General features: G+C 38.4%; 1 protein-coding gene across 1 annotated transcript in view; it reads right to left on the reverse strand.

Annotated features, from left to right (window-relative positions):
* The window catches only part of ADAMTS3 (ADAM metallopeptidase with thrombospondin type 1 motif 3), a 298,466-nt gene extending 274,293 nt beyond the window's left edge, over nucleotides 1-24,173 (reverse strand). The window contains exons 1-3 of the mRNA XM_037829948.1: nucleotides 24,040-24,173; nucleotides 22,697-22,724; nucleotides 43-449 (exon numbers count right to left, since the gene is read on the reverse strand). Of these exons, the coding sequence (XP_037685876.1) occupies nucleotides 43-449; nucleotides 22,697-22,724; nucleotides 24,040-24,108 (504 nt within the window). The 5' untranslated portion in view covers nucleotides 24,109-24,173. The remainder of the gene's footprint in view (nucleotides 1-42; nucleotides 450-22,696; nucleotides 22,725-24,039) is intronic.
* Between the last annotated feature and the right edge of the window lie 1,824 nt (nucleotides 24,174-25,997).

Genomic DNA, 25,997 nt, shown 5'->3' on the forward strand with positions numbered 1-25,997 from the left:
CACTTGCACACACACATACACACAAAAGGGAATGAGTCTTACCAGACCATCACAGTTGCTAATGGCAACAGAGGTTCCTGGGATGTCCATGATGTCACCAACATAAGCACAGTTAGCCTGCAAAGGCTCTGTTTTCCAGATCCTTTCTGATGCACTTCCTGGTTGATGATCATTAATGGGTTCAGTTGTATTCCCAGGTACCAGAGATGTCTCATGCCATTCTACAACAGCCCCAGGAGCTATTAGTTGAGTGTTGGGCTTCAGTCGGAGATGAAAATCTCTTCCAAATGCTGTGATGTTAAAAAACAATTGCTCAGGGTTGGAAGACACGTCCCTCGTTGACCTCTTTTTGTGATTTGCAGAAAGAATATGGGAGAGATAGTGTCCTTCTAGATTTGTGCTGACTGGAGTCACCAGCTCATACTCCCTACGACTCTTTAATGGTAAATCTGTGGGGTGAAAAATAGAATTGTAGAATTCTGTGCAACAAGAGAACACAGGAGGACATAGCTTAGGAATAAAGTGCCTAGCTCACAAGATACCACCCCAATTTGCATAATAAATATACTCCTGAATCATCCTATAAGTACTGATTTTTGAGAACTCAAGTCATTTCTCAAATGCACTTAGGCAATTAAGTGCTCAATGAACCATTTTTTATTTTAAAGTTTATTATGATGTGAATATTCATATCTCATGTATTTTTTAAAGCACGAATATATTGTTTCTATAAACTATTTGACTTGCTTATAATCATGACATGCCCCAAATTCATTTATTATTGGTGAAACTGACATCTGCTACAAATTTTTAATGAAGTTGCTATTATGTAAAAGAAATTATGTTGCTTGCTTTCATTTTTTCCCCTGTAGAAATCCTAGAATTCATATTAATTACAACAATTAGATAGCTAATTACAATAGCTATCCTATGTTGCATCTACCATGTGCCTATAGTTTATACACTATAGTTAACAGTGCAGTGCTATAGTTTATATACATTATTTCCATCAGGAGGACTAAAACAATCATTTTTCAAAGGTGAGGAAACTGAGATTCAGGGAGAGTATGTACCCAAGGTCAAACAGCTGTGAAGCACAAATATGAATCCAAGTGGTACTCCAAAGCCCATATGCTTATTCTGCTGCACCATGTTGTGCCTTGTAAATCACAGAACATTTTCAGAAAATGAGGACAGTGGATAAAAAAGAAGAAATAACTACCTATAAATTGAATATGCTGGTTCTGGTTAATCAAAAGGGGATGGTAAGCTAATATTGCACTGTATTCCTTACATGGAACAGAAACCCTTTTGAACATGAACATGTATTCAGGGCCCATGTTAAAACAGTAGCATACATGTAGAGGTTGAACTGAATTTCACAATTCAGTGAAGAACAGAAATCCTTTGTCTTAGCCAATTGTAAGTATTGTGTCTACTAAAATGCAAACATCCTTGGGAAAGATGACATTGAATTTTTGAAGCCAGAAAACAGTGGATATTGAAGAAGGAAAACAAGGAGGGCAAAACAAAACAAAACAAAAAGATGAAGAAAGCAAGCATGGAAGTGAAAAGTTGAGAACATGAATTAAAAACCTCCTCACCTTCATAATTCAAACCCAAGACTAGCCCTGTAGTATGTTAAAGTGCCCTGAAAAAATTACAATTCTCAAATATTGCTCACCTTTGTAAACTGCATATTTTGTCATATTTTCATCAGTGAATTAGAGTATGAGATTTATAAATAACCCTACCACCTCCTTATAGAATCTCTAATTTCTGTTATTTTCCTGATTTTTAAATACCTCAAGCAATGTGTAAAATGCCAGAAGACAAATAAAGGTGTTTTTTAACTTGGAAATTCTTTGGGTGGCATGTTTGCCACTTAAAATAACCAATATATTTAAACAAAATATCCTCTTTATTAAATGCATAGGGCAAGTAACACTCTTGTAAATATTTACCAGGCAGAGAAGGAGTGAGGATTGTAGTATAACAGAGTAAATTAAAGCCTGTCTCCAAGAGTGGTATCAGCAGCAGCATAATCTCTGCTTTGGGGTTTTTCTATGTCCTATTGAGCACGCTACATTAGGCATCAGCGTAAGCACAGACACAAAGAATTGGTCTCCCTTACAACCAAATCCATGGTGAATAGTTTTGTAAATTCTGGTTTGGAGAAATAACTCAAAAATTTAGGGAATGAATACCAGTGTCACTGGAGCACAGTGATGGAGGGGAAAGTCTCCACAGTAAGGATGGATCAAGCTCTTGGGTGTAGACTGACAAAGCCTCTCCCAATTAACTATAAATTCCTAAAGGACAAAAAGCTTCCCATTCAATTTATGATTCCCAACAACACCTAACATAAGATTCTGTACATGCCAGTTGTTGGATGGATTTGTTCAAAATATGTTACGTTAGTTATGCAAGTAACCAAGGATCCTTTGCTCTGTGTGCTGCTACACACTGTGACTTACCAGACACACTATCCAAGGCCCATGAACAACTGGCTGGATCAATAATCTCAGTTATAACTCTTTTGCTAACCATTTCAAGGGAAGGATGAAGAAATGTTTAATTTTAACGTATGGATTTCCCATCTTCACTGAAGAGAATTCACACAACCAAAGTCTAGACAAAATACTGTTGCCTGGATTAAGTGACTGGAGAACAAGGACATTTAGGAAGAATGAAAGGATTCTTTCCCCCACCCTAGAGGATACCCAGGGCCTCATGCTTACAGCAAACCATGCATCCTAGATTCTCTGGGACAGTTCCCAGATTCACTGTCAGACAACATGTTCTGATTTAGTATTAAAAAATAAAGACAGTATATTTCTATGGTGTTTTGTCTTTCCTAATGCTAAATAAATCCTTCGTAAAATGTACAAAAAAGAGATGTTTCTGAAGTTAAAATGAATGAATCACTTTTCCAGTTGGGAAATAGGATAACCAAGGGAAAAAAGCAGCTTAGCAACTCTTAAAGCTACCCATCCTCCTGGAGAGTAGTAATAGAACTGACAAAAAAGCTACCCAGTCACCTGCCATTTAGTAGCCTAAGACTCAAGCACTGTGTTTTGTGCTTGAGAATATATCTCTAATCCTCATGACAATCAGAGTAGGTAGATATGAGCATCCCTGTTTTACAAATGAGAAAGCAGGCCTAGAAGATCTGACCCATCATAAGCAAGTACCCACAAGAAAATTTCAGTTATGATCATTTCAACTCTGAAGACATATTCTATGCTTTTATTCACTTCAAGAACATGGAACACCTTGCTTTAGATTTCTAATGTAAGATCTAAACTACAATGACAATGGCAATGCTCTGCCTTCCCATAGACAGTCAACCAATGTTTCCTCTAGTGTACCTCCAATAATTTCTGTAGAGTGCTCTTAAATTCTTGGTCTAGGTCTTTGAAGAAAAAAAAAAAAGTTTCTCAAAGCTATGAAAAAAAATTAGTCTCAGATCACAATCACATAAGCAAATTAAATGACAAATTTACTGGCCCAACTGCTTCCGGAAAGCAGTACAGTCTACGATTCAGGAATAAATGATGGTGTCAGAAAAGCAGAAAGTTGAGTCAACATATGACCTCAAACTAGTTCTTTATTTTCTCTTAGGCTCTATTTCCTTAACTGCAAAGTGGAGGTTAGAAATAGTTCCAACTTCATAGGTTTGGTTACAGGTTTAAATGAGATTATACAGAAGATTCAATAAATATTAGCTATTACTACCTTAAACGTAAGTTATCAACTCATTAAAATAATGCCCATGTTTATTCTTAAAATTTGAAAATATATAACTGTCAGCTTTGATGGAGGAAGCATTACAGCAACAGGTATGTAAAGGTTTTGATGGGTCATAAGTTCCCAAGTACAGAGGTATGGCACCACTGTAGAGCCACAGTGCAGTCACAGATTACCCAGGTGTGTGTTCCAGAGGCAGTTATTATTCCACAAACCTACTGGTATCTGCACACATATAGCCTGTCTCCCTCCTGGTACTACGGATGAATTTTCTAAGATCCTACCTAAGAGCAAACCCTCCACTTGTGCACCACACATCCTTGCCCCTCTTGTCCTTTCAAGAATAGTTTCAGCAATAGTCCTCTCTTCTCTCATCAGTTCCTTCTTCGCTAGATCATTCCTATCAGCAAATAAACAAGCTGCCATCATATCTTTCATCTTTAACGAAAAGATGTTTATCTTAATGTATCTTTTGTTCACCTTTAACAAAAAACCTTTTTGATGCCACATCCCCCTCCAGCTAATAGCCAATTTCTTCATTTCCTCTATAGCTAACACTACTATTTCCAATTCCTCTCCTTCCATTCTTATCCTTTCTTGAACCCTCTCTGATCAGGCTGTTGTTGAGGTTACCAGTGTCCCTATGTTGCTGAAGCCCATATTCAAGACTCAGTCCATTTGCCCTCTAAGCAGCATCTAATCCAACTTATTCCTCCTTCCTTCTTTATTAATTTCTTTATTTAGCTTCCAGGACATCATTTTCTCCTGGTTATCCTCTTACTCCACTGGTCTCAGCTTCTCATTCTCATTCCTCATGTCCCTTTATTTCCATGACCTGTAAACACTGAGGTTCGTGGACTGATTCATGGACTCCTCTTCTGCACCTATGCCTGATGAATCTCCTCATGACTTTGAATGGTCATTAATGTATCTTCTTTGGAGGAATTTCTATTCAAGGTTTTGCCTAATTTTAATTGGGTTGTTTGTTTTTGTTGTTGAGTTTATATATTCTGGATATTAAATTCTTATCAGATATGTGATTTCCAAATATTTTCTCACATTCTGTAGGTTGTCTTTTTGCTTTCATGAAGTCTTCTCACATGCAAAGGTTTTTAACTTTGATGAAATCCCATTTATCTATTTATTCTGTTGTTGCTCATACTTTTGGTGTAAAGTCTAAGAAACCATTGCCTAACACGAGGTACTCAAGATGCTTCCCTAAGTTTTTACTGCGCTGAGGAAGTTTCCTCCTATTCCTAAATTTCTACATGATTTTTTCAAGAAACGATACAGATTTTGTCAGTTGTCTTTCCTGCATCAGTTGAGAGGATCACGTGTTTTCTTTTTCCATTCATTCTATAAATGTGGTATATTAGATTAATTAGTTTTCTTATGTGAACCACCCTTGCATACTTGGGAGAAATCCCATTTGATCATGGTGTACCAATATTTTAATGTGTTGTTGGATTCAGTTTGCTGGCATTTGGAAGATTTCTAGATCTATATTCATAAGGGATATTTGTCTGTAATTTTCTTTACTGTGGTATCTTTATTTAGCTATAGTAACAGGGTGATGTTGATCTCACAGAACAAATTAGGAAGTGTTCCCTCTTCTTCAATTTTCTGGAAGAGTTTAAGAAGGATTGGTGTTAATTCTTCTTAGAATGTTTGGTAAAATTCACCAGTGAAGTCATCTTGTCCTGGGGAGATTTTTTGATTACTGATTCAACTTCTTTACTTGTTATTGGCCCTGCTAAAATCTTTTATTTCTTCTTAAGTCAATATAAGTAGTTTGTGTGTTGTTAGGAATTTGACCGTTTCATCTACATTATCTAATTTGTTGGCATACAGTTCTTCATAGTACCCTCTTATCCATTTTATTTCTTGGTGGTTGGTAGTAATGACCCCCCTTTCATTTCTGATTTTAGTTGTGTCCTTTCTTTTTCTTTACTTTGTCAGTAGAGCTAAAGGTTTATTGATTTTATTGATCTTTTCATAGAACCAATTTTTTACTTCTTGATACTCTCTATATACTTTTATAATTTTCTAATTCATTTATATCCACTCTAATCATTGTTATTTCCTTCCTTCTGCTCACTTTGGATTTAGATTGCTCTTATTTTTCTGGATTCTCCAGTTGTGATGTTAGGACTATGACTTGCCATCTTTCCACTTTTTTAAATTAAGTATTACAGCCATAAATTTCCTTCTCAGCATTGCCTTTCCTGCATCCCATAAGTTATGGGATGTTGTGTTTTCATTTTCATTTGCTTTGAAATATCTCCTAATTACCCTTGGGATTTCTTGTTTGACACATTGATTAAGAATATGTTGTTTAATTTCCACATATTTGTGGATTTTCCTGTTCTCCATCTGTTATTGATTTCTAGCTTCATTCCATCATTGTCAGAGAAGATATATCACATTATTTCAATGTTTCTAAATTTATTGAACCTTGTTTTGTGACCTAATATGTTGTCTTTCCTGGAGAATGACCCATGCACACTAGGAAAGAATTTTTATAAATATTTATCTGTAGGTATAGCTGGTATATAGTATCATTGAAGTCTTCTATTTCCCTATTGATCTTCTAAGATGTCCTCTCCATTATTGAAAGTGGTGTATTAAAGTCTCCTACTGTTAATGGAGAATCAGCTATTTCTCTTACCAAATCTGTCAATATTTGCTTCATATATATTGTGGCTATACTGCTGGGTGCATATATATTTTTAATTATTATGTCCTTTTGTTGCATTGACCCCTTTATCAGTATATGTGACCTTCTTTGTCCCTTGTAACAGTTTTTGACTTCAAGCCTATGTTATCTAACATTAGCATAGCTGCTCCAGCTCTCTTGCTTACTAGTGGCATGGTATATATATTTTTTTTGCCTTCCCTTCACTATGAAGACTATTTTTGCCTTTGAATTTATTAACATGAGTCTCTTGCAAGCAGTATATGGTTGAGTCACACTTTTATATCCACTCTGTCAATCCCTGCCTTTTGACTGGAGAGTTTAATCCATTTACATTTACAGTAACTACTGATAGTGCAGGACTTTCTTATGTCATTTTGGTAATTGGTCTTTGTAACTCATACCTTTTTTGTCCCTCAATTCTTCAGTTAATGCCTTACTTTCACATTTATTTTATTTTTTGTAGTTTACCATTTTGAGTCCCTTCTCATTTCCTTCTGTATATATTTTTCATATGTTTTCTTTGTGGTTACTCTGGAGCTTAAATTTGTCATCCTAAACCTGTAACATCCAAGTTTGATATGATATCAATTTAACTACAATAGCACATACATACACTGCTCCTACATACCTGGCCCCCCACCTTTTGCTGTACTTGTTGTAAATTATTTCTTTACCCATAATATGTCTAAAACTATAAACTTATCATTACTTTTTATACATTTGCATTTTAGAACCTGTAAGAAGTAAATAGTGGAGTTATGTACCAAAAAATACAATGTAATAGTGTTGGCATTTGTAATTACCCATACGATAACCTTTACTGGAGATCTTTCCTTTTTGTGCCACTTTGATCCACTCTCCAGTATACTTTCATTTCAGTCTGAAGAGCTCCCTTTAGCATTATTTCTAGAGCAGGTCTAGTGGTGGTGAATTCCCTCAGTTTTAACTTATCTAATAACATCTTAGTCTCTAAAAGTCAAATATGAAATTCTTGGTTGGCAATTGCTTTTCTTTCAGCACTTAAAATTTTTCATCCAACTGTCTTCTTGCTTCCATAGTTTCTGATTATAAATTAATGACTAATCTGACTGGGGCTCCCTGATACATAACTTGACTGCTTTTCTCTTGCAGCTTTCAGAACTCTCTCCTTGTCACTGGCATTTGACAGTATGACTAATATGTTTCTGGACATGGTTTTCTTCAAGTTTATCCTGTTCGAGAATCATTGGATTCCTAAATGTGTATATTCATGTCTTTCATTAACTATGAGACGTTTTCTGCCATTATTTCTTTGAATATTCCTTCTTCCCTTTTCTCTCTTTCTTTTCTTTCTGGGACTCCCATAATGCATGTCTTGGTATGCTTGACGATGTCCTGCAAGTCTTTTAGGCTCTGTTCACTTATTTAAATTGTTTTTTTTCCTTCTGATTCTCAGCCTGGATCATTTCAATTGTCTTGTCTTTGAATTCACTGATCTTTCTTTCTCTAGTTCCAATCTTCTGTGGAAACGCTCTAGGAAATTTTTCATTTCCATTATTGTGGTCTTCAACTCCAGTAGTTCTGTTTGGTTCCTTTTAAAATTTCTATCTCTTTATTTAAATCCACATTTTGTTCAATTTCCTGAAGTCCTATAGTTCTTTTTCCAAGTATTTATTTCCATAAGCATATTTAAGATCATTTTTTTTAATATCCTTGTCCTGTATGTCCAAAGCCTGGTCCTCTTCATTGATGGTTTCTGAATTTTTATCTCATTCCTTTGGATGAGCCATCATTTCCTGTTTCTTTGTTTGTCCTGCAATATTTTGTTGCACACTGTCCATTTTAATACTTTAAAGTGTTAACTCTTGGATTTAGTCCCTGAACTGTCTGTTCTTTAAATTTTGTATAGCTAATGATATCACAGAGATTTCCTTGATTGCCAGCAGCTAACAAAAACAAACCAATGAAAAAAATACCTCTAATAGTCTTTGCAAATTCTCCTTCAGAATTTAGCCTTCCTATCAAGAAGACCAGCCAGGGGTGAAAGTGAGGTAAGGGGTTCTCTCCATCTTTTCTGAACCTGTGTCTCATTGCCTAGGCTCGTTGCCTTAGGAATCCCCCTCTCCACCCCCACCATTTACAGGATTTCCAATGTCCCCTCTATTCCTTATGAAATAGACTTTCCCTCCCTGATTGTTGCTCTAGTTTATTTCTTAAAGCAGGTAATCCTTTGCCCCAGAATGCTTTGACTTTTTATTATTATTATTATTATTATTATTATTATTATTATTATTATTTTGCACTGCTTTAGCTATCTACAAGCTCCTCTGTCTGCAGGGCAAGTTCTGGGAGGACGAGCCAGAGATTAGATTCAGTCTTTCAGGATGCCTCCCAGTAAATTGGTACCAACATGCAGGCACACCAGTATGCACATAGGGGTTATTCTTCTCCCTCTAAAACAGGGCCAGAGACCCTGGGAGCACAGCCTGGATCCACACTGCAATCAAGGAGGGCCTAGAGGAGGAGCCAGCAAGGTTGCTGTGTTGGTTTGGATATATTATGTCCCCCAAAACATCATGTTCTTTGATGCAATCTTGTAGGGGCAGATATATTAGTGTTGATTAGGTAGGAATCCTTTGATTGAGTGTTTCCATGGAGATGTGACTCAATCAACTGTGGGCAAGACCTTTGATTGGATAATTTTCATGGAGGTGTTACTGCACCCATTAAGGGTGGGTCTTAATTGAATCACTGGAGTCCTATAAAAGAGGTCACAGACAGAAGGAGGTGCTGCAGCCAAGAGAGACACTTTGAAGAATGCACAGGAGCTGAGGGTAGAGCTGGAACACAACCTGGGATCAGCAGATGCCAGCCACATGCCTTCCTAGCTAACAGAGGTTTTCCAGATGCCATTGGCCTTCCTTCAGTGAAGGTATACTTGTGTTAATGCCTTCATTTGGACGTTTGCATGGCCTTCAGACTGTAGCTTTGAAACCAAATAAACCCCTTTATAAAAGCTAATCCATTTCTGGTATTTTGCAAAACGGCAGCATTAGCAAACCAGAACAGTAGCCAAGAGCCTCTCCTGCATTTTTAATGCTGCATCTTGATTGATTTGTTACTTTCTTAGTTACTGCAACCCTTTAACTGTTTTACAGAGTTTTGAGGAAGATGGCTCTGCCAGTTTTTGCCAGTTGATCAAAAATTTCATGAGGAAATGGCACCCTGAAGCATTTTATACCATCATCTTTGTCAACTAGAAGTTGTCTTGAAAAATAACCATTTTGAAATACATACAGAGCATTCTGTTCTCCTTAGCAAAGAACTGCCTTCAAAATAAACTATTTTACCACAGTCTAACAAACTTGGGTTTTTCCAGAATCCTACCAGCCTAACTGACCCTGGCCCCCTCTAACCCTCCACTTGGTGTAAGGCAAAATATCCAAGGATGGCCTTTTCTAGCCTTCTTATCTCACCTAAGGAGGATAGGGGTTTAACTGAGAAGCACTTCTGAAAGTCACAGCCCTGGGGGACAGGCTTACTAAAAGACAGAGACCTAATCACAGGATTATAAAACAATTCTCCTCACTTCCCCCAATAGCATCATATCAATACGGGTCCTGTATAAATAATAAGACATTACAACAAAAGAACTACAAGGCTCAGACCTTATTAAGTCTCTAGGGAAACCCAAATACAACCAGAGAGACAAAAAAAAAAGCTGGGAGGATAACAAAGGAAGTTTTAGTCTCTGATACCTACAGCTACAGCAAACAATAAACACAGCCTAACTCCCAGCCTGATAACCATAAAACCTCACACTAAATGTCTATTTACCACAATTCCTTTTACCTGGTACATTATGTCCAGCTTTCAACAAAAAAATTACAAGATATACTGAGAAGCAAAAAAAAAGCAGTACCAGGAGACAGAGAAAGCATCAGAACCATACTTAGATATGGCAGAGATGTTAGAATTATCCAACCAGGAATTTAAAATAACTATGACTAATATGCTAAAGGTTCTAATGGAAAAAAGTGGACAACATGCAAGAAGAGATGGGTAATTTAAGTAAAGAGATGGAAATTTTAAGGAAAAATCAAAAGGAAATGCTAGAAATAAAAATCACTGCAACAGAAACAAAGAATGCCTTCGATGGGTTCATCAGTAGATTGGACATGACTGAGGAAAGAATCAGTGAACTTGAAGGTATGTCAATAGAAACTTCCAAAACTGAAAAACAAAGAGAAAAAAAAAAATGAAAAAGATAGAACAGAATATCCAACAACAGTGGGAAACCTACAAAAGGTATAACATACATGCAATGGGAATACAAGAAGGAGTAGAAACAGAGAAAGGAACAGAAGAAATATTTGAATTAATAATGGCTGAGAATTTTCCAAAATTATTGGCAGACACAAAATCAGAGATCCAGAAAGCTCAGAGTGTACAAATACCAAAAAAATTTACACCTAGATATATCATATTTAAGCTGCAAAAATATCAAAGACAAGGAAAAAATCTTGAAAGAAGCTGGGGTGGGGGGGGAGAACTTATCTATAGAGGAATAAAGATAAGAATTATATCAGACTTATCTTCTGAAACCATATTAACAACAAAAGAGTGGAGTGAAATTTTTAAAGTGTTGAAAGAAAGAAAGGAAGAAGGAAAAAAAAAAAAAAACCTACCAACCTAGAATTCTGTATTCAGTGAAATTATCCTTTAAGTAAAGGAGAAATAAAGACTGTCACAGACAAACAAGAATTGAGGGGCTTTGTCACCAGTAGGCTTGCCTTGCAAAATATGTTAAAAGAAGTTCTTCAGAGAGAAAGAAAGTGTTATAGGTCAGAAACAGATTTACATAAAGAAAAGATGAGCTTTTGAGAAGGAAAAAACTGAAGTCTGACATTTAAGGCACTCTGTACTCTGCCCCTAATTTCTTTAAAACATGTCCTCCCATATCAGTGTATTGAAAAATTATGTCTAATATGCTCACTCAAACCAGCTTAACCATTTCTGCCTTTCCAACCCTACTCATTCTGTACCACCCAGGTGAAAAGGACCATTCCTTTCTCTCCATCTATGCAAATGCAACCCAGTCTCTAAGGCCTACCTCAAGTCCACTCTTTCTCAAGAAACCTTCCTTAGCAACTTGTCCACAGAGTACAGACCTCCTGGTCCAGGCTTTCTTGGCTCTTGCTGTCAAGTCATTTGGCACTAATCATGCACAGTCTGCATAAAAGTTTTAAAAATCTCTATAAGGGAAAATTTTATGCTTATGTCTTGTTCTTTCAGGGATTTTAAGTTCCTTGAGGCATGTTCAGAGGTCCTTGGAGATATTAAGTTTCTTGATGTGGTATCTTAACTGTGTTTAAATCTCCCCAAGAAAGTACCTCACTTCACAGGTGGGGAAAAAAAAAAAAAAAAATCAATGTTCACTGAAGAAAGAGAAGGAAAATATCATACAACCCTGCAACATGCCAGAATGGATATTTCTGAAATGGGGATTCTAAAGCAAGAGTGCTCTGTGTGGGGGCTGCTCAAGGTATATGGTATGACACTCTTGACTCAGCTCTGAGATCACCATAACTCCTTCACATATTCAGCCACATGTGCTCACAACTGAGGACAGGCAGTTGGTGTGGTACAATGATACATACATGCCTCCTGGAGGATACAAGATGACCCCAGCACATTACAGAGACCACATTATAGGACTGTGTTCCAGTTTCCTGAAGCTGCTGAAATGCAATATATCAGAAATGGACTGGCTTTTACAATGGGGGTTTATTAGTTAACAAATTTACAGTTGTAAAGCCATAAAAATGTCCCAATTAAGGCATCAACGGGATGATACCATCCCTGAAGAAAAGCCAATGGCATCTGGGGTTCCCCTATCACACGGGAAGGCACAGGGATGGAGTCTGCTGATCCTCTCCCAGGTTTAGCGGCCAGTTCCCATGGCTCTCTCCAAAATGTCTCTGGGCTCCTCTCTCAGCTTCTCTTATGGGTCCTTCCTGCTTCTCCTGGGGCAAACTCTAGATTTCCTCTCTTAGCTTCTCTGATAGTTTCTCTCTTGGCTACTTCTTGTGATAAATCTGGATTACGTATCTTAGCTTCTCTGAGCTCTCTCCAAAACATCTCTGCCTTTTACCCTCTCATAAAGGACTCCAGTAAAGATGAATAAGACACAAATTGAATGGGTGGGGTCAAAGCTCCATGGAAATAACCTAATCAAAAGGTCCCATCCATAATAGTTCTGCCCACACAAGACTGGATTAAGAGAACATGGCTTTTCTGGGGTACATAACAGATTCAAACCAGCACAGACTAAAACAAAACTATTCAATGGTATAATATACATAGCCAGGACCTAGAGTGACTGCATTACAAATCTCCAACATCTTAGTATTTTTAGTTGATCTAATTAATACCAGAGCTACCTCAAGCACACAAAGATTGAAATAATCATGACTGATGTGATGTGCCTTATAGTTCCAAGGAAATGTTTAAAGGGGTAGGGCATGATGATGAATTACTAAAACTCTGGAGTCAGAAAAAATGGTATTTGAATTCTGATTCCAAGCTATTGAGTTCTTTGGAATCCTTAGAAATAGCTTGACCTATCTAATAACATTTCAATAAATGAAAAATTAGTTGGTGTTAGCAGCAGCAGCATCATCTCTAACTAGAGCTATAAAAGAAGGAAGTAAGTTTCAGATTCTTTCCATGTCCCAGTAGCTCTCTCCTCCAAACCCCCACCAGAGTTCAGTGTTTCTGATGTGGTTAGGAGGGTCCTTAAGCTCCACAACAACAGAAAGCATGAAGTCAAGGCTTGCTGTAACAACCTATTCCCATCAACCCAACCCAGATGACTGTGTTCTTTCCCAAGAATTGGCTTATTACTGTTCTACGATGAGGCAGTTCAAACAGGCAATTTCCTTTATCAGGTATAAAATGTCAGTATGCAACAATCTGGCCTCAAGAATGAAAGCAAATAAGCATTTTCAAAACCAACTAAAGTAGCTCCAATAACATTTCCAAATCCTGAGCTGAGGATAAGAGAATGACTTTCATAAAAAATGACAGGAGCTAGCTGCTCCAGGAAAGATGAGAGCAGGGTGAAGGTTGAACACCAAATGCCAATAGATTTCCAAGGCTTAAACACTTAAGGGGAAGAGGACACATCGTCACTCAAAGGCAATTAAAAATTAACTGTGACATATGCTGAATTTGACACAACCAAATTCTTTTTCCTCACCTCATCTCCTCTAGGCTCTTATCACCACAAGGCAGAGAAATTCTTTGGTGTGTCTTTTATTTTAGTTGCAAATCTACTTTAATAGTCAAAGATTCTTCGTTAAGCTATTTGGAGAAAAAAAGGTTTTTAAATCATGATTAACAAAGAACAAATAGTTGTGAGCTTAAAAATTCTTCTCATTTTTTTAATCTGGCTTTTTAATAAATATTTGTTGCAATTGCACAATGTTTATATCCAAGACAGTCATGTAGGAAAGCACAGCACATTCTTCAGTGTTCCAAATGTGAAATCAGGTAAGAGAGCATCTTTCAAATAAAGAAAAATTATGTTTTGAGCAAAAGTATCTAAATATTTTCATTGTTTTCTATATCTTAAAATGATCAAATAATCATTAACAGGATAACAGAGATTTTTTTAAAAATCAGACCCAAAGGCCAAAATTTAACATTCCAGTCTTAGTTTATTAAGAAGGAATTTTACTGGTTATATGTATCATCATCAGACATTTTATAGACTTATGAGCTATAACAGGCTTTCTACAAATTAAGATTTCTCATATGCTTTACAATTTCTGATGGATAATACTTTTAAAGACTAATATTGAGTATAGAATTTAAAGTCATGAAAATTAACATTTGTCCCCTGGGGAAAATACAACAGATTAACAATGTGGATAGCATTATAAAGATCTTCACTGAAACTTTACTGTGGCAATTATATTTTCCAAATCTAAAATTAGATCACTTAACCTTGACTCATAGTTTAAGAAAAATATGACAAACTTGGACAGTCCACTGGGCAGTGTATTAGCTTCCTATTTCTGCTGCAACAAATTACCACAAATTTGGTGACTCAAAACAACACAAATTTATTATCTTACAGATATGGAGGAGATACTAGAAGTCTGAAATGGATCTCCCTAAGCTAAAATTAAAGCGTCTGGAAGGGCTCCACTCTTCCTGGAGGCTTTAGGGGAGAATCCATTTCCTCGCTTCTTCTAGCTTCTAAAGGCCAGCACATAGCATGGCTTATGGTCTCCTTCCTCCATCTTCAAAGCCAGTATCCTCGGACCAAGTTCTCTTTACACTGCAGTCTCTCTAGTTCTTCTTCTGCCTTCCCCTTCCACTTATAAGGATGCTTGTGATAACATTGGGCCAACTGAGATAATCCAGAATAATTTGCCTGTTTTAAGGTCAGTTGATTAGCAACCTTTATTCCATCTGCAACTTTAATTCCCCCTGGCCACGTAACATAACATATCAGTAGGTTCTGGGGTTAGGATGCAGACTACATCCACCATTTCCCATCCAATATGCTGGAACGCCTTCCCACTGGTGACATTAATTGCATGTGTGACTCCCCAGCATCCATTTATCCTTCTTCTGTAACTGCACCCCAATTTTCCCTTGGATTAACCATCTGACTTCACTCTTAATGTAATTCAGGGGTAAAGTCTATCAGTTTGGTCCAATCAGAGCACTGCATCCCTGACCACAGCGAATGGTTCAAGTTTAAGTTTATGACTCAGGCTAGGCAGCCAATAAAAGCCCTACCAGGAACTTTTACTGGAGGTGTCAAAAAAGAAGTGTTCTGTCCAGCGAATAATAGGTTGGAGATACTACTGATAGTCTTTGCCATGACTTGGGTGCCACCATTCCTATCCTAATGGAAAAATACAGCCAACACAGAAGGAAAACAGGAGAGAGAGACAGAGAGAGAAAGAGAGGGAGAGAGAGAGAGAGAGAGGGAGAGAGAGGGAGAGAGGAAGAGAGAGAGAGAGAGAGAGAAAGATTTATTCCTTACATTATTTGATCCCTAGATCCAACTTAGATTACCTGATCATTTTGGTTTTCCTTAACCAGTGGATTCCTGTCACTTGCATCCATGGGAGTCATGATTAATACAGGTATTTTCACCCAATGAAATGGAAAGAAGGATATTACAGTTAAAAAAAAAAAAGAGAGAGAGAGAAATAATTGTATCTGGTATTTACAAAATATAGTTGGTGTGGAATCCATCTGGAATAATTGTTTTTGTGTCATGCCTTACTCAACTCTCTCCATCTGCTGATGTATTCCAATGAGTTAAGCAACACTACAGTGATATAGCAATAGGAAGATAATATGTGAAAATAGAACTTTCAAACAGCTGACACACAGATAACTGAGTGGTTGGACAAATTACAAATGCATGGTACAGTAAATCAAGATTCCTAGAAATTCATGGTGACAGGCAGACTTATTTAACATGTAGGGATTAAAATGAGGTGGCTCTCCTTGAGCACAGGTATTTAAAAAAAAAAAAGCATATATGTATCTAAGATATACTACTAATAATAGCTATTATACTAGCTTGCTTACCATGTGCCAGTATTTTAGGAATCCTTATATAGGCATCACAATGCTGTGAAGTAAGTGGCATTATTATGCCTAGGTTACAGATAAGAAAGTGACACTTTGAGAGGCTAAGGTCACCTAGCTAGAAAGAGTGGAGTCACAGTCAAGAATCTGTGCTTCTGAAACTTCATAGAGAAAAGGTGATGAATATTAATAAGTCCTCTGGATAAACTGGGTAGAGAATATAAAAGTAAGCAATGGGATTTACATGTAAAAGAAAGAGATTTTTACATATATAGGAAAAATTACTCAAATTCATATGAATAATGATTTCAATAGCTTTTTATTTTTATTTAAGTGCATATATACATAAGTGGTAAATATGAAGAAGAAGTGTAGGAAATGTGTATTTGATGATTCATGTATTTGCTTCTATTTTACCTCCTATGAGTTTCCTAAAAATGACTTCTAGTTTGTCAGTAGTCACTTCAAGAATGAGGTATGATTTCATGCCACTCACAATTTGTTCTAAATTCCATAAAGATTCATCATGAGGAATTTTTGGCAATGATTTTTATAAATGAGAGACTAACATTTTACCACAAAATCTCTCCTAGGGATTTACAGTTAGTCAGCAAAGTCATATAAACATATTTGGAAAATTAGGATGGATAAATTTACATGTGGGAACAGAGGTTCCTAAGCTAGGAAACTTTTCTCATGATTTACTATAAATTCTAAAGAATATACACCTCTCAAATTTTATTCTATGAGGTGGATGAATCTTCTTATAGTAATAATAAAATTATAAAAATTTTTATAGTATGATTTTTATATAGGTACATTATAGCTACAAAAATGAATAATTCATTACATCTTTCAGAGATTACACAACAAAATATTATTTAAATTATATACAAATATCAAGAACAAGAGAGAAAAAATTAATTTAAAATTAAAATTTTAAAATCAACAGTTTCCTACTGTGCCAGTTTGGATATATTATGTCCCCCCCAAAAGCCATATTTTTTAATGTAATCTTGTGGGGGCAGACACTAGTGTTGATTAGGTCGGAATCTTTTGATTGAGTGTTTCCATGGAGATACAGACCCCACCCATTCAAAGTGGGTCTTAATTTAATCACTGGAGTCCTATGAAAGAGTTCACAAACAGAAGGAGCTCAGAAGCAGCTGAGAGGGACATTTTGGAGGGAAGCTAAGAGCTGACACTGATGCTGACACTTGGAATGCTTGGAGACATTTGGAAACTCTAGCCCAGAATTTGTTCTAATGCTTAGATGCACAGGAGTTGAAGAAGCTAACAGATACCCAGAGACATTTTAGAGAAAGCCATTTTGAAATGCAACCTGGGCCAAAGGAACAGCAGACACCAGCTACACGCCTTCCCAGCTGACAGATGTGTTCCATACACCACTGGCCATTCTTAAATGATGGTATCATCTTGTTGATGCCTTAGTTTGGACACTCTTATGGCCTCAGAACTGTACATTTGTAACCAAATAAACTCCCTCTATAAAAGTCTATCTATTTCTGGTATTCTGCATAACAGCAGCTTTAGCAAACCAGAACACCTACTTTGCTAGTAGTAGCAGGAATTTAGGGAGTATAAACTTTCTCAAAAGTCATTTGTCAAAATGTATCATGTTTATTTTCACCCAATAATTAACTTCTAGGTCTCCCTCCTAACAGTCACTTGAAATGCAGACAACAATCCATATTCAGTGCTATGAAGTACATTTGTTATCATGGGAAAACGGACACCATTAGGAAAATGATTATATAAATTACAGTTCAGCAGTATGATGTGAAATCATGTTGCTATTAAAATGATGCAACAAGGAGTTTTAATGATATAGGGAAACTACACAGAAAATATTAAAGAAAACAAAAGCAGCTATACACAAAAACATGATCTATGTATTAAAAGAAGACTGAAAAAAATATGCTAAATTATAATAGCAATTATCTCTGAGACAGTATGAGATTTGAGATTATAGTGAAAGTGCAGAGAATACAGAAAAAAGACAACAATTATAGTGGGCACATGTAAAATATCTACAATCAGAAAATAAATGATTAAAAAAATAATGCAATACCTCATCATAATAGAACTCACATAACTTAGGAATAAACAATGATCTTTATTACAGAAATGTTGATGGGACGGTTCCCAAAATTCTGGCAATAGCAGTCCTCTTTGGGGAAGCATTAGAATCTCATCTAAGTCATCAATGTCAACATAGCCATTCCAGGTAGGATAACCAGGATCTTCATATCAAAACCACTCATGATTTTACCGGGTAGTTTGGAATTGTCCCTAATTGATTTCCAAGGTAATCTGAGTTGGCTACCCACAAGTAAAGAATGCTTGGAGAGCATCATCCTGGAAACAGAAGTGACCCTGGGGGTTTCTGAAAATTTCCTGGTAATACAATTATTTAGTACAATGAAAAGAGAATTCATATGGAAGATAGAAAGCAGTGAAAGTATGAGGGAAAACATTTCAGCTAAATAGTAATAAGAAGTTGCTGGTGACAGATAACATGCTGCACTTAATAACATCTTCATCTAGGAAGCTTAAAGCATTAACCACTATGATACCCAGTAGACATGAGCTAAATCAATAAAGCCACATCCATGATTTTTGGTTACATGAAGAATAATGGCTTAGTAGCTAAAATTCTAAATTTTACAAAGGGTCCCATTAAACCTCCTCTTCCACAACACTTTTTAGTATTGCTGCTGGCAAATTGGATTGATGGACTTAATTTTAGCTTACCTTATTTCCCCTAATGCCAACAACAGGGCAAATGATCCCAAATAAACTACAGCGCAAAATTAGTGGGGCACCCAAAACTGCACATAGAATTCAATTCAATTTGCCAAATACTCTTTGAGCACAAACACAAAAGCATAAAAAAATTGATAAGCCTATGTCCCTATGTTCTGGGGTAGAAAGAAAAGTCACCAGAAGACTTAAAAACATTGAATAATTAATTATATAGACTTTGTCACCATCCTCATTTTCTTGGGGACCAATTAAACATGGAGACAGGTACAGCACAAGAGCATTTAAGTAAATAAGAATGCAGGCAAGTTCCAATATGATAATACCTTTCTTGTTGGTCTATTCATTTAACAACAAATAAATGAGGACTGACTAGGTACCAGGCCGTGTTGTATATACTAGGGATACAATTGTCAATCAAGACAAAGTCTGCTCTCAGGAGGTCTACACTAGTGGTAATGCTTACTCTGTCCCAAGGACTAGGTAAGTAACACACAAAACCAAATAAACATCTGAAAATGATGAAAAAGCATTCTTCAGTCAATTGTATATCTGAAAGGACAAGATTATTTTATTAAGAATGAAATGTAATAGAATCTGGAACTGGGAAACAGAGCAGAGAAAGATCAGTGTACTCCACTTCCAAGAGAGACTGATGGGGAGGGAAAAGCAGTTTAACGCTAAAATCTCACAATGATTTTTCCTCAAATGATACCCAGGCAGTCCAAAGTAGCAAATATTCTTCAGATTCTCCAGTTGCTGTAGAACTGTGATTATTTCCTAAGCTGTGTGTTAGAGAGCAAACCTCCTTATCCAACAGGGCAGCCAGACAGCTGCCCACAATTTCCACAGGCATCTTACCAAGACCAAATTCTGAGTTAGAAAAAAAAAACTCCCTGAAATGCCACAGAAGTATGTTAATCATCTCTTGAAACATACTTATACATGTACATACACATTCACACATGCCATATATGTGTGTGTATGTATATATGCATGTATATATGCACGTATGGATGTAAGTAGGTAGGCAGATATCTTCTCTCTGGTTTGCAAAGGAGCAGAGAACTAGATCAAAGTTCAAAACTTATCTCTAGGGTGAATCCCACTTTCCCACATACCAAAAAGGCATTCTTTCCACTGGGTGAGGAGAGAAGGAAAGAGAAATATCTAATACTACACATTATATAGGAAATGTACCTGTACGTATTCTAGCCTACTCCCATCACAAACTGCCTTTTACCTACCTAAATTCAAGACTTGCTACTCTATAGGGTTGAAACACATCAGACGTATATTTCAGAACTGGCTCCCTAAGCCAGACACTAAAGAATATATATTGCATGCCTCTCTTTATAAACAATACAAAAAACTGACAAAATTAATCTATGCTGTTGGAAGTCAAGGAAAGTGACTGCCTTTGGTAAGCGGATAGTGCTATGAAGTGCACGAGATGGGGGCAGGAGTGTTTATTGGTCCAAGTGCTGGCAACATGTTTCTGTACAGTTCATGCAGCATTAGCAAGCTGTACGCTGATAATATATGCACTGTCTGGCATGTATATAATATTTCAATTTAAAAGTATTTTAATTTACCTTCCAAATAATTCATGTTTTTTCTACTAATTTGTATTTTTCTCTCCCTGAGATATTTAACTATTCAAAAATTATTGAGAACCAAGTGATTTTCTCTATCCAGTTTGTGGAGCGATAAAATTAATTAATTAAACAGCTAATTTTTTAAAATCTGCAAACTGTATTAGCCATTCTTAATGTATCACTGATCAAATCGCACCTCCAAGCCCTTATATTTAAAATCAATTATCAAAAAAATTACTTAATTATATATAGAGGTATGCATTTTATCAAACCTCTAAATTAGCAGTGCCTTTATGCATGGAAACAGGGAGAGAAATCTCATTACTGTTCTTGGGATTTTCTAAAATATGATATTTTTAAATCCTGCTTAGTAGTTACATAAATGTTTATAACCCAAAGTCAAATGATAGCTACATGCAGTACATAAATGTTTATAACCCAAAGTCAATTGACAGCTACACTTTAGCTATCACGAGGCTCATGAGTCAAAATCTATTTTCTATCTTAATTTCTTCTCTTCACTTAATTTGAATATGATAAATAAAGATAATAATAATAAGAGAGAGTCCCATAAAACAGAGGGACTTGGGGGCAAGTAAATCTCCATCAATACAACTTGCGACTGCCCTGCCCTTCTCTTGTCCACACTACTGACTCATCTCCCTTCCACCAAATTTAAGCACACCTATACCATTTTCTTCCCTACAAAAAAAGGGCTATGAAAGTAATTTATATGCGGAAAAGGACAACGCCAAAGTGTAACCTAGGACCTCTTACATGAAAGCATCCTGATTCTATCTGAAAATTTGATCAAAGCAATATATTTTCTTTCAGGGATATTCCCTTGATGGACTGGGTCATCTAAAAACATCTTTTTAATTACATAGTGAAAAGTTGAGACATTTAAGTAATGGATTTTTATTAAGAAATCTTTCTTTCCCCTCTTTGTTTTCAGATTGGTTTTTAAAAAATCCTTTTTTAAAAAGATATATATTGATGATTGAATGCTATCAACTGTGAAAGATCAATGTCTCTTCATAGACACTACATTTTTAATGCAGCCTCAGTCACTTGCCTTCCCTCACCATGGACATCTAAGCTTGGAAAAGAGATCCCACAAGCACTGAGTAGGAAGGAGCATTTTGACATATGCAGATATGCAGTGAGCTACACATAGATACCTCTGTGCCTGGGTCTTGGGCCCCTCCCTCTAGTTAACAGGCATTGAATCCTCCCAGGCATCCACCAGGCACTGTAGAAGGTTGCTATTTAACCTTTCCAAGCTTCATTTTCAACTCAAAAATAAGCACAATAGTATCCCTAGGGTGTCTGTGAAAATTAGATGACATAAGGCATATAAAGCAATTGACTCTGTGCCTTGCACATAGTAAATGGTCAGTGAATTGTAACTATTTTTGCAGCAGCAGTAAGGATAGAAAACCTTTTCGTCTAAAAGATTACTTTACAATCACTTGCCAAATATAGAATTCACAGAGACTAATACTCTGCCAAAAAGAAAAATTATCTTTTTAAGTAATGTAAGTAAAATGTGCATAAAAAGACTTTGACTAGCTGCCTGGCTTCTTGCCAGATGACTTTCAGCTTTTCAGAACAAATATGTTAGTATAAACAGCTTCAAGAAAAGAGCACAGCCTTAGAAAGGCCTTTTACAAGTCACTTACTCTCACTGAGCCTCAGTCTCCTCACCCATAAAATGGGAATAATAATATCAACATTATCAGGCAATACGGAAGTGTAGATGTTACTTGCAAAAGGACTCAAGCTGACAGAATAAGAGAATCATTTGAGAGTTTACCCAAAGCAGGAAAAATTCTAAGAGAAGAATTTCCATCCTCTGTACTTTCACTTCCCTTTTTGCAGCATTCTTATGTCTTGCCCTCTGTTCTAATTAGACACACTCCTCCAGCTACACAAGTTGATTGATGACTTGATCTTATTCATTCCCAGATTTCTCCCAGCCCCTACACCACCCTCCAAGTACCCACCAGTGATTTGTCCACAGGCAGTACTAAATCACACTTCAAAAGCCCAGCTTCAGGAGAATTTTTACATTACTATAGTATCAGCTTGAGGAAAGTGGGACCCTCTTCAGAAAACAGGAACCCAAGAAAAGAAATGTTCCAGGACTGCAAATTATTTTTTTAAACCACCAATGAGAGAAATTTCAGAAATAATATTTTTGCTTATCTTACTTCATTCCCTACTTTCTAGTAAGATAAGAGTGACATCTGAGAACAAGGCTTACCTATTTGCACCATTTCTTCATTACCAGCCTGGAAAGGAGGGGGGAAAGTAAGAAAAAGAAAGTTACTGGGTTTCATCTTATCACCTTGTGTGTTTTATTTCTACCTTTAATGCTTTTCAGGGGCTAGCTAATCAGGAGATGCTGGAGATGGGGACTGGTGCCTAAAGGCTACATCTTGGTTTGTGGAAGGCTTCTTGTCACAGAAGCATGAACCAACGAAATAACAATTTGGGGAAGGAGAGTGTTTGCCCGTTTTAATTGTAATTTAGCATTTATGGAGCCAGAAAAAAAAAATAAACACTGACATTCAATACTCTCTTCTAAAAATCCCCAAAACTGGGTCAGAATTAGAAAAGCAAGGCTCTGAATTTATGCAGGCGAAAAGAAGTCTAAAAGGGGGCCTGATTCATCAGAGCCGAGGTCAAGAATCAACTGTACAATTCTCTACCTTTTACACTATGGTCAGAACAGGCAGACCAGAGAAGCTACAAAAACTCACAGACAAATGCTGTACCCAAAGTCCCACCGGCCCTCTGCTGATGTGATTTACTACAAGAGGCTCGCCCTGCCGAGTCTTCTCAAGGACTTTTCTGAGAGCATCGGGCTTCACCTTGAGTCTCCAAAGAGTGGGGGCAGGGCCGAGAAGAAACAGAGCCGCACTCAGCTTTAAAAAGAGGAGGAGCTGCACAGAGGGGGAGGGGAGACAGGCGGCCGGCAACTCCAGCCTCTGCCCAGGAAAACGCAGGGCAGAAAACCTCCCCAGCCCCCAGCCCCAACTGTCAAACCCCAGCCCGGCCGCGATCCTCCCAGGACACGTGTCTGCTGGATCGCTCCCTGTCCGGCCCAAGGACTTCCTGAAACCCCCGCCTCTCGCTGCCCGAAAAAGCCGTGAGTCAGTTACAACAGCCTTGAGGAGAGAAAGCCCCGCGAACCCGACTTCGGCTGCAGCTACCAGAGCACTGGGATGCTGGACCCAGCGTCCAGAACTTCATTCAAGCGCCCAGACTGCCCCCTGGAAGGGGGAAACCCAGATGCCCCAGCGAGGATCCGAATTGGCTGCAGTTTTTTACCAGGAATTGTTCCGAATGCCGCAAACTGCTGAAGCCCTAGGTGTGACAAGCCCAGACGCCAGAAGCAGGAGTCATAACCTCCCGTGCAATTCAACCCCCCACCCCAAAAAACCCCGCACGCTGCACCCGGCCCTCAATACACCATTCCTTAATGCAAAAGATAACAGGGATGGGTGGGAGGGGGAGGAAGAAATAGAAGAGGGAAAAGAGGGGAGGAACTTTTTCGGGAAAAGGTTGGGTTTGAATTTTTTATTGTTATTATTTTCCACTTACTTGTCCATCAGCTGAAGTTCTAACCTCTACCAGAGCGGCTGCTATCAACCAAAGTGACAGGAGAACCATCACGAGTCGAGTTCACTTTTCGACTACTGGGCAAAGCAAATGCCCAGAGCAAATCCCCCCAAAATAAGTTTCTTTAAAAAAAAATAAATAAAAAGGAAAAAAAAATGCGGAATAACAAAAATGATCTTCTGCGCTTTGCTTCAATGAAAATGAAATTTGAGCTTTGAGTCTGGCCCCCTCTGTTCTGCAGTTCTTTCCACTTCACCTTCTCACCCCGTCCTCCCAAACCGAGTGTGCAGGAGCAAGAAGGTGCTGCGAGCCGGACAGGGGCTGCGCCAGGGAGAGGGGGAAGGGACGAGGGGCTTCCAACTATCTCTGCCCAAAGCAGCGTTTTCTAGACTTTTCGAGCACCATTGGTCCCTAAGGCTAGCGCGGAAAATGCTTAGGTCTCTTAGAGCACAGCAGGGGGAAGTATTAGCGAGCGAGACAAGCGAGCGGGAGCGGGAGAAAGAGGCAGGGAGAAGGCGACTCAGTCGCACACGCAGAGGTGGGGGCGGGAGGAGCCAAGGCGGGGAGGAGAAGGCGAGGCGGAGGAGGTGGGAGGAGAGGGCCGCTCTCGCGCTCCTGTTGCTCGCAGAGCCGCTGTCTGCTCACTCCCGGCGACCTACGGGGCGCTAATAAGACGGCCGGAGCCCCCCAGGCGGCCCCTCCCGCCGCGGCGCCCACGTCACGCGGGGTCGATGCCCGCGCCCCCCGGGCTCGCAGGGGCCGCCGCGGCGGGAGGGGACGGCGGGAGGACGCGAAAGGAATCGGGAGGACCGAGCAGGCTGCGGGCACCCGGGAGGGTCAGGGTTTGAAACCGCGCGGGGACTTGTTGTGGCCGGGGCTCGATACCCCACCCGGGGAGCCTCTTTCCCCAGGAGATGAGCCAGAGAGCGTGAGGGCCCCGCGGGAGGCAGAGGTCCAGGCTGGCGGGAGGGCACTGAGTTAACTCTGGGAAGGGGGAGGGTCCGAGGGCTGGCTGGGCTTTAGGAAATTCACCTCCCGCAACCTTCAGTGTTCTCCCAGCCAGGGAAAAGTCTTCCCGGAGAGAACCCCTGAACCCTCCAGGTCGTGACGACGTGGTTATCTCCCTGCGGACACCAGACGCCTTCCACGTTTGAACTCTTGTTTATGCTTTATTCGTTTATATTAGTTTTAAAAGATACCGTGTCCCTTCCTTGACTCACCCCTTGCTTCCGTTTATCACTAGAGCGCACAGGCTTTCCAGTCTTGTCCTCACGCCAAAATTACGTTATCAGATGATTTCTGCCCAGTGTGGTCCAGAGCTTTCTAGGAGATGACACCTCCCCGGGCTCCCTGGGCACCCGGGTCCTGAGTTTGCTGCAATCCTAGCACAGGCCTACTTCCTGAGGTTGGCTCCTGTGGCACTTTCCACTGAGCAGAGGGAAGGAAAGGGATATATCTTCAACATCCACTGAGCAGTCTCGGACACCACTTCCCCCGAGGGACCTTGAGAGAGGAATGTTTAGGGACAGCTTTAGATATAATCTTCAAGACTTCAGCTGCAGAGTCTTCAAGAGTTCCGCCTAAAGTAAAACTTGTAGAAGCTAGTATTTGTTTTGTTATGGGATGCTTCCATAAGTCATCGTTCCTTTTATTTTTCAAAAACAGTATGTTTGAGTCATTATTATTCCTAGAGAGGTAAAGTTTGCATGTTTAGTTTAAAAAGTGTATATTTTGTGTCCACTGATGTGTCATCTGCAAAGTCTTCTCAAAAATCGGCTATCCAGGACACTTTCATGTACAAATGAGAAGGCAGATTACTAAATGGACCCACATAACAACACAGAATATTAGGTTATTTAGTTATAAGTTGTAATTAGAATTTGATCCTAGCTCTGAATTATCTCTAAATTACTTTTTTTTCTTCAATTAAAAGACTTTAA

The sequence above is a fragment of the Choloepus didactylus genome, chromosome 3 (assembly GCF_015220235.1).
Source record: "Choloepus didactylus isolate mChoDid1 chromosome 3, mChoDid1.pri, whole genome shotgun sequence".
NCBI classification, from domain to species: Eukaryota; Metazoa; Chordata; class Mammalia; order Pilosa; family Megalonychidae; genus Choloepus; species Choloepus didactylus.